The 10147-nt window shown below is 36.6% G+C and overlaps 1 protein-coding gene across 13 annotated transcripts in view; it reads left to right on the forward strand.

The window, feature by feature from the left end:
- The first annotated feature begins 226 nt into the window (after positions 1-226).
- Positions 227-10147, forward strand: part of LOC110092988 (SNF2 domain-containing protein CLASSY 2) — a 47308-nt gene continuing 37387 nt past the window's right edge. For 12 of the 13 annotated variants that reach the window (XR_002302652.2, XR_002302658.2, XR_002302651.2 and 9 more), the window contains exons 1-7: positions 227-360; positions 877-956; positions 1038-1141; positions 1403-1653; positions 1897-3213; positions 3773-3934; positions 4018-5974. Coding sequence is in view for 3 of the 13 variants with exons in the window: in XM_020817717.2 (XP_020673376.1) it covers positions 1102-1141; positions 1403-1653; positions 1897-3213; positions 3773-3934; positions 4018-5934 (3687 nt within the window). In the remaining 10 variants the exon portion in view is untranslated. The remainder of the gene's footprint in view (positions 361-876; positions 957-1037; positions 1142-1402; positions 1654-1896; positions 3214-3772; positions 3935-4017; positions 5975-10147) is intronic. The other variant, XM_028695870.1, reaches the window with a different exon arrangement.

Consider the following 10147-nt stretch of genomic DNA (forward strand, 5'->3'; position numbering starts at 1 on the left):
AAGAGAGCATTGATGTCTAATTTAAAAAAAAAAAAAAATGTTATAAACTCTTTTATCTTAATTCCCAGCCGTCTGATTCCTGCTGCTCTGCATAGACTCGTTTTAGTGCGGAACGGGCCCCACTTCCTGCCGACATTGACGTATCCTTTGTATCTATCTAATTGACAAGTGGGCCCCGTTACATCGTCGTCCAAGAATCTCTTTCTCGGGAAAGCATAGGAAATAAAAAAAAAAAGTCTGATCTTTCACTTCCAGCTCTTTTATCTTTCCATGCGCACTCGATTCTCACAACTCTGGAATTTTTCTCCGACCTCCGCAACTCCTTTGCCGGCGGCTATCTGACCGGAGATCTTCCACCCGGTAGTTAACTCAACTCCTTCCCCGATCTTTTCCTTCATGCAATCAGCTGAAGCGTTGATCTGCTTTAATTCTAACGGTTTTGTTTAAAAGCAGTTTTAAGCGCTTTATATGTTTAATGATCCGCAGACAATCTAAGTGCAGTTCATAATTGGTGTGCATTTGATTATTTCTTCTAATGTTGCGCTCAAAGATGTTACTCCTGTTTGAGAACCCTAATGCAATCCATGAGAAGTAGCTTATCGTAGCTGCATTTTGCGTGTGGGATTTACATCCATATCAGATCCTGCGCTTAAATCCTTATATTTATTAATATGATATCTTAATTTCTAAGTATTATAAAAAATGCCACGATATGAAGCTATTTAAAGTAAAATATACTTTTTTCAGCATATTTTGATGTCATTTAGATACTAAGATGTTATATAACTAAATAAAAATTAGTGTTCACATTATTCAGCTGAGCATTTTCTTGTTATATGCATTTGCTTATCTTCAGCCTTTGACTTCCAATCACAGGATTTTTTGTAACAAATTGGTCTGAATTGCAAATCGAACTGAAAAGCAAGCGTTCGTCTGGGTATTGTAATCTCAAGCAGGTTTAGCATTTTAAGCTGTCATAAATTCATTATTTATCTCTTCGTATTTGATTTGATGAAAGATGATTCATTATATGGCAGATGTTTGGCTTATGACAAAATGTTGACCATCGAGGATTCGATTCAGGTTTAATTGTTGAAGGAGATGCAGGAATTAGGAAGAAGACATCCAATTAGTCCAATTCGTAAGCAATGAAGCAGAATTATTAGATGTTTGCATTCTTTATGAAATGTTGACGATTTATTTACCATACTGTTCAAGTTTAAATTAGTAACTTGATGCATAAACTGTTTATGGTTTTGGATAGTGCATGATAGTACCATAGAGCTGCTTTCTTATGTAGATGGCACACTAGACATCCATATTCACCCTTATTTCTCTTTTATATAAAATCTTCAAAATGGATAATCTGCATATGATATTTGATATTTTATGCTACTTGCAGCCTTTGAAGTTTTTTATGATGGTTCATGGCATGCAATAGACCTTGTGAGAATTAGAAAGGGGAAAACCTATATACTGTTCAGCAGCCAGAGTTCAGAGGTAGAGGATGAAATATGTTTTGACAATGTCCGTCTACGATCAAGAAAAGCAAATGATTATGATTGTTCACACCTTCTAAAAGTTGGTGTTGATGTTTGTGTCCTTTCAACTGGTCCAATTTCGGAAGTATCAGATGAAGGACTACGACCAAATGTAGGTGGTTACAAGATCCCCCTTATAAGTTGCACATTATTAATCTGTTCGTGTTCTTTTCCATCATAAATGTATGAATGAAAACCCTGTTTATCTTTTTTGCACAGGAATTTTTTGTTTTCCACATATTTTGAACAATCTGTATCAATATACTTGATCACTTGTACCATTCTAGCTTGTAAGATGCAAAGCAATTATCTATTAACATTCATTTGTAGTTTGAAAATTTTCATTTACTTGCAGTTGCCATTGTGGTATGATGCAAAAATCATATCAAAAAAGAACATCCATCATGGAAGTCGATGTTCTTGCCTTTTTTCTGTCATACTCTATAGAGAAAGAGCTTTGAATGGTACTGGAAAGAACATAATGTTTGAAAGAGCTGAGATGGTCACAATCGACAGGATTGCAATACTTCAAAAGCTTAGTGATGAACCTTGTGAAGATGAATTCAACCTGTGGAGCTACTCGGAGGACTGCATTTCCTCAAGTAGAAGCAGACTTGTTAGCGGAATTGTTTCTTCTGAAATTTCATGGCTAGTTGTCCTGTCCATACAAAAAGGAATCAGTTTTCATATGAAATCATTACAAAGTAATATAGTATACCAAATCCTGAACAGAAAGCAGGAGTCTGTTAACGATAATATGTCACGTCTTAACCCTGTCAAGGATATAAAGATCATGTGTTTCCATAGGTTTAATGAAAATTTGAGGCCGGTGGTCAAAATAGTTGACCCATTTTTTATTAAAGAAATGGCAGTAGAAACACCTTTGCAACTGGATATCCAACCAGATCTGAACAGATCTATAGAGGGGGATAGTGAGACAGATGTTGAGGTTTTGTATGATTGCATGAGTCTGAGACGATCCAAGCGCCGCAAGGTTAAGCCCAAACGTTTTACAAGCTACTCTTCCCCTGATTTTGACCGTATATCGAGGAATACAGGGCAGATTATAGAGATATTGGATCAAAATTCTGATGAACTATCAGATTCATCAGAAGTGGGAGAACAGTTATTGGATAACTGGGAGCTTTGTGTTGTCCCAAGAAGTTCCGACGAGGAATATGAATTATCACCAACTGCAGACAGAAGGAAGACATTTGATTGGAAAGTGAAAGAAGTTCAACCACAACTTCTACTTACAATGGGTGAAGACATCTGTGACGTCCATCCTGATAATTCACCAGATAGGGTAACACAGCATGGTTTAGAAAAAACAGTACTGAGACACAGAGGGAGGCCGAGAAAAAGTGATAGGAGTATTCCATCTTCACGTAACGGTAATCCTCTTTGTAAGAAGAGGTTTTCTTACAGAAAGAAGCTCCTTCTCAGTGCAGCAGAGTGTGACCAACTGATAAAGCAATGCATGGGAAATATTGAGGATGAAATGGAAACTGAAGTTGAGCCAGACTCTCAATCAGCAAAAACATTTGCTTATGAAGAAGAACACTTTAAATGGTCTCCATCTCCTGTGGATCAATTTGAAATTGATGAGCACGAAGACCTCTGGAAAGAAATGGAGCATACACTAACGGCACTTGCTCTTCTTGAACAGCAGGCATGGCGTGCTTCCTTTAACATTAGCACAAGTATAATCATAGCTTTGGCAATTGTGCAGCACATTTGTAGTGAAATTTACTGAAGGAGGAAATTCATTTTGATGCACAACTTAATCATCTATTTTCAATTTAGTTTCCAAAATAATTGAATCACTATTTTATCCTTGGAATAGGCTATCCCCTGGCCCTTATTAACTTGAATCATTTCAAAAACCTTGAATTTGACCATGAATTTCCGATCGTAGTGTATTTTAGAGAAACAAGTAATCCTCCATGTTCTTATGATTCGAGCTGATAAAGAAAGTTTACGTGAGTGATCCTTGTAAGAAACTGTTGATTCTTTCATATGATACTAAGAAACTGCAAAAGGCATGTTTTGTGCAATTGCAAAAGTTTAATTTTTCCTCTCCTCATTTCTTAATATCCTTTTTCTTATGTCTCTAAATCACCTCATTACTAGTGAAAGCATTGGGATTAGAACTTCTTGGACATTTATTTTCTTTGAGACAAAGCGAATGATTTTGTGATAGTTTTACACTGTTATATCATGTCTAGTAGGAGATGGACTCTGAAGCTTTTGATAATGGGACAGTTCCTTTATCAAATGAAGATGGTGATCAAGCATGCAAACATGATTTCAAGCTAGATGAGCAAATTGGAATAATATGCCAGCTGTGCAATTATGTGCACACTAAAATAAGAGATGTTATGCCACAATTTGTGAGTCCTTGCAGGGGATCTTCTTTCTTTAAAATGTTTGTTTCAATCCTTGAGTAACGATAATACTTGAAAATCTCTTTCAGGTGATTAGTGAAAGCTGGAATACAGGCAGGGAGCACTTGGGTAAAGTGGGATTCAGTATGCTAGGGACTTATTGTTTGGATCCATGTTCTTTTGGTGATGCTATTACACAATTGGATCTGGCTTCATTAGGAGGAGATGAAAATGTCTGGGCTTTGATACCTGAGCTTAAATTAAGATTATATACTCATCAGAAAAAGGCTTTTGAATTTATATGGAGGAATATTGCTGGGTCTTTGAAACCTAAAGAGATGGATATTCATTCCAATGAGACAGGGGGTTGTGTTATTTCACACTCTCCAGGCTCCGGGAAAACTTTGCTCTTGATCTCCTTTATTATCAGCTATTTGAGACTTTTTCCAAGGAGTCGACCACTGATACTTGCCCCCAAGATTGCAGTCTATGTCTGGCAAAAGGAGTTTGAGAAGTGGGGTGTTCAGTTTCCTTTACATATAATACATCCAGCTCAAAGCTTCCAGAAAGAAAATTTGGATTGGAAAATAAGAATCTCTTCTATGGAACATAGAAAGCCAAACAGGAAAATGAGGCATCTAGTAGACTGTATGTCAAAGTTTCAGCAGTGGCATAAAGAATCAAGCGTGCTTTTGATGAGTTACTCTTCTTTTTCCTTGATGCAGAAGGAGTCAAAAGATGAGCACAAAAAATTCATGGCAAAGGTATTGCAGAACAGTCCTGGGCTCTTGATTTTAGATGAAGGACACAATCCCAGAAGTACTATTTCCAAGCTAAGAAAACAATTGATGGAAGTGAACACCAAATCCAGGATTCTTTTGTCCGGCACACTGTTTCAGAACAACTTCGAGGAATATTTCAATACCCTTTGTTTGGCCCGACCTAGCTTTGTAGATGATGTCCTCGGGGAGTTGGACCGAGAAAAATTAAACACTTACAAGAAATCTGATAAAAGAAGTAAAAGAAAGGAAAGAATGGCAAGAAAACTTTTTGTACAAAGAATTGGTGAAAAAATTGAATCTAACATGGAAGATGTCAGGAAGCTAGGTTTTGATGCACTAAACAAAATCACAAATGGATTTATTGATATTTATGAAGACGACAATTCAGGAAGGCTTCCAGGTTTGGTTATTTATACTATAGTATTACTGCCAACGGATATCCAGCATGAAGTTTTAGTGCGCTTGCAGAGCTGCCTAAAACTTACAAGAAGGTATCCCATTGAATTGGAATTGCTCATCACGGTTGGTTCTATCCACCCATGGTTGATCAAGACCATGGCTCATGCTGAGGATTATTTCAACGACGCTGAGCTAGAGAAAATCGAGAAGTACAAGGATAGTATCACAAGTGGTTCCAAGGTGAAGTTTGTCTTTGACATAGTTCATAAATCCATCATCAAGGGGGAGAAGGTTCTGATCTTTTCCCACAACATTCCTCCTATAAGTTTGCTTGTCAGATTCTTTGAGACTTTTTTGGGTTGGCGTAAGGGCGAGGAAGTCTTAATTCTTCAAGGTGATCAAGAGCTTTCCTTGAGAGCAAAAATCATGGACGCCTTTAATGGAGATGTTGGAAATAAGTGCAAGGTGTTAATTGCATCAACATCTGCATGCGCTGAAGGTATTAGCCTGACAGCAGCATCAAGAGTGGTTTTATTGGACTCAGAGTGGAACCATTCAAAAACAAGGCAAGCAATTGCTCGAGCATTTCGGCCAGGTCAGGAGAAAAAGGTTTACGTCTACAAGTTATTGGCATCAGGAACATGGGAGGAGGATAAATACCGCAGCAATGATTGGAAGGCTTGGTTGTCGAAAATGATCTCTGTGGGTAAATACATTGAGCATAATTCTTGTAGGAAAGTTGACATTGTCGATGATGAGATTTTGACAGAGCTCCAGGAAGAAGATCAGGGAAAGATGTTCCAGATGATAATGGAGCAGAACTGAGTTCCGAATATTTTCCAGTATCATGGAAGCCAGTTTAATGGTAAATTTCATATTAGCAAATTCATCAGTCCTTTGATTAAAAATCTATCTGCACCGGTTTGTTACATGAACCCCTTCGATTTGAAATAGGTTTGAGGCTATTAATTGACAACCATTTTTGTGTTTTTTTCAGCTTTTGTGGAAAGGGCCATGAGCAAAGAACTTAGTTTACATAGGCTATCTTAAATTTCATTTTCAAAGCTATTCCTTTATTTCTAATTATAACACAACTTTGTTAAAGGAAACCTTGCTGAAATCAGTTTAAAAATATTGTAGTTAATATCTAAAAGCTCTGAAACTGAAAATAAAAGTTGGGTTCAGACCCTTGGAATGAAATGTTTGGGGACTGAACTATGATATCCAATTGTGGGCTCCGAAAATTTTCGCCCCGGCCTCTCTACGGCCCCATTCTTTTTTTTTCGGGTTGTCGAGGAGAGTTTTAACAAGTAGGTTCAGAGGCAAATTTTCATTAAGCATATTGAGTTTTGAATAAGATATCACTTAGAGATTTAGCCCTCATTTTGTGAGGATTTTATAATCTAAGTTTAGGTTTCCTACAGGCGCAAGCCCCTGTAGATAATTATCCCTCCCGATAGCGAGAGAACTTTCGATTAAGGCTAGTCATTACGCAGTATCTGGCGTATAATAGCAGCAGAGTTTGGTATTTTAAAATTTAATATGTAAAATAAAAAACTTACTACCTTGTACTTAAAGTGAATAATGGAGGGAATGATGATGAACCCGATCAAGATCTCAGGGTTCCGTCATTCCGAGTCGTCATGGTTCCTGGTCTACTTAGTCAGAGGAGATAGTCAACTCAACTTGATAGAAGGATCATTGTCGGTAGCTATGGGTTGCTTCGTCTAAGGGTATCTTGTAGGCATGTGGTGAATATTTGTCTAAGGGGACAAATTTGAATCCACCTTAACTAACAGAGGACTTTGTGCCATATTGATAATTATCTTATTGATTCATTGCTCAATAATTTGAAGCCATTGGAGAACATATAAGCTCTAACCATGACCATAATACAATGGTGTCATTTGGTGGCAAAATTACACGGTCAGAGGGTCTCGGTCATAACCGTTTATCTGTGGTGTAATTTGACAGCGAAACCATATGTTAGAGGACATGTGGCACATACTTGCTGGCAAAAAATAGATTGAGAATGAATCTTAGTTATATTCTCAATCAAACATTCACTCTTTGTGGCTTTAGTGATTTTCAGTTCTTTCCACATCAGCAAATTATTGCGGAGTGTGGATGGATTTTGCTTTAAGTATTTTGATGTTTGATTTCAATTTTAAACATTAATATCATGAAACATTTTTCATGGAAATTGGGAGGCATTTTTCGAATATTTCAGGTCCCTTCCAATTGAGATTTTATGTGAATATAGCCATTATCAAGGTATTTATGGGCTATTTTATATTGTTGGTTGAACTTTATTAACTCTATCTACTTGCTGATAGAGGATCGGGCTCACTGTCGGCTTTGTGTTTATATTGCTGAATTTTTTTTATAATAGATCTTAAAGGCTTATATTAATATATAAAATAAATATCTCGGTCGGTGTTTTAATCATATATTTTTTTCGATAGTTCAAATCGTGTCGACTCCTATCTATTCACATAGAAAGATCGAGCTCAAATTTGGGTTAATTTCTTGACCCACACAATATCCCCAAACATCACGTGTATGCAACACGCTCACTGGGGCCCATGTGGGTATTTAATTGCATGTATTTTGCATGACGCATTTATATGATTGTCATATGTATATAATAGACGTATGTCACGCATCTTCATGTATCATGTATGTTGGCATATGCATTTGTATCTTATACGATGTACTTAATCTGTAATGTGGTTGCCTATTACATTAATATGGCATATGATGTATATGCATGATACTTATGAATAATGCATTCATATATTGCCTATTTTCTTTCATAGTATGCAACAACAACAACAACAACATCAAGCCTTTGTCCCACTATGTGGGGTCGGCTACATGAATCCTTTTTCGCTATTGTGTCCGGTTAAAAGTCAAATTCTCATTTAAATCTAATAAGGAAAGATCATTTCTAATATTTTATAACCAAGTCTTTTTAGGTCTACCTCTACCTTTCTTAACATAAGTCAAATCTAATACCTCAACTTTCCTAACCGAGTCATCAGGAGGCCTTCGTTTAATGTGACCAAACCATCTAAGATGACTCTCTCTAATCTTATCTTCCATTGGAGCTACTCCAACCTTTTCACATATATGCTCATTCCGTATTCTATCTCTAAGGGTCAAGCCACTCATCCACATAAGCATCCTCATCTCTTTAACACTTATCTTAGTATTATGCTTCTCTTTTAATGGCCAACATTCAACACCATAAAGCATTGTAGGTCTCACCACCATCTTGTAGAATTTTCTCTTAAGTTTGAGTGGGACTTTTCTATCGCACAATAAGCTCGATGCATTCATCCACTTCAACCATCCAACTTGAATTCTGCTGATAATATCCCCATCAATTTCACCATCACTTTGAACAATAGATCCAAGATATCTAAAACGTTAACTCTTATTAACAACTTGATCGCGCAAAGTCACAATCCCCTCACTAGGTCTATTACTCCTAAAATTACATTCCATATATTCAGTTTTAGATCTACTCAAGCAAAAACCTTTAGACTCTAAAGTTGCCCTCCATAATTCAAGTTTACCTTCTACTCCCTCTCTAGTCTTATCAACAAGAAGAATATTATCAGCAAAAAGCATACACCAAGGTACATCTTCTTGAAAATGTCTAGTGAGAACATCCATGACTAACGCAAAAAGATATGGACTTAAGGCTGATACTTCATGTAATCCAACCGAAATAGGAAAATACTTGGTCAAACCACCTTGTGTTTGAACATAAGTAATAGCTCCTGCATACATATCTTTAATAATTTTAAAATAAGCATTATTAACTCCTTTCTTTTCAAGAACTCTTCATAGCACTTCTCTTGGAACTTTATCATATGCTTTCTCTAAATCAATAAGTATCATATGTAAGTCCTCCTTATTCTCTCTATATTTCTCCATCAAACCTCTCGATAAATGTATGGCTTCCATAGTATACCTACCCGGCATGAATCCAAATTGATTTTGAGAAACATTAGTATCACGCCGCAACCTATGCTCCATAACTCGCTCCCATAGTTTTAAAGTATGACACGTTAACTTAATTCCTCTATAATTCGCTTACTCCTGTGCATCACCTTTATTCTTGAAAATAGGAATTAACACGCTCATTCTCCACTGATCTGACATCTTTTTAGTCTTCAAAACAATATTAAAAAGTTTAGTAAGCCAATAAATTCCTTCATCTCCTAAGCATTTCCACATCTCTATTGGAATATCATCAGGTCCAACAGCTTTTCTACACTTCATTTTCTTTAAAGCCTCTCTAACTTCGGTTTACTTATACGTCGATAAAAACAAAAATCTTTATTTTCATTTAGGGTGATAAAGTCACTGAAGTCAATCGTATTTTCACATTCTTCATTAAAAAGTTTAGCAAAATACCTCATCCACCTTTGTTGAATATCATCTTCTAAGAAAAGTACTTTTTGATCTTCATCCTTAATACACTTTGAACTAAATTCTTACTACTTCTATCTCTTTGTTTGGCTAACTTATACATATATCTTTCTCCCTCCTTAGTATCTAATACAACAACAACAAAATCATGCCTTTATCCCACTACGTGGGGTCGGCTACATGAATCCTTTTTCTCCATTGTGTCCTATTAAAAGTCAAATTCTCGTTTAAATCTAATAAGGAAAGGTCATTCCTAATATTTTCTAACCAGGTCTTTTTAGGTCTACCCCTACTTTTCTTAACATAAGTCAAATCTACTCTCCTAACCGGGTCATCGGAAGGCCGCCGTTTTATGTGACCAAACCATCTAAGGCGACTCTCTCTAATCTTATCTTCTACTGGAGCTACTCCAACCTTTTCACGTATATGCTCATTTCATATATTATCTCTTAGGGTAAAGCCACTCATCCACCTAAGCATCCTCATCTCTGCCACACTTAACTTGGTATTATGCTTCTCTTTTAATGGCCAACATTCAGCACCATAAAGCATTGCAGGCCGCACTACCATCTTATAGAATTTTCCCTTCCGTTTG

Source organism: Dendrobium catenatum, unplaced genomic scaffold, assembly GCF_001605985.2.
Source record: "Dendrobium catenatum unplaced genomic scaffold, ASM160598v2 fragScaff_scaffold_699, whole genome shotgun sequence".
NCBI lineage: Eukaryota > Viridiplantae > Streptophyta > Magnoliopsida > Asparagales > Orchidaceae > Dendrobium > Dendrobium catenatum.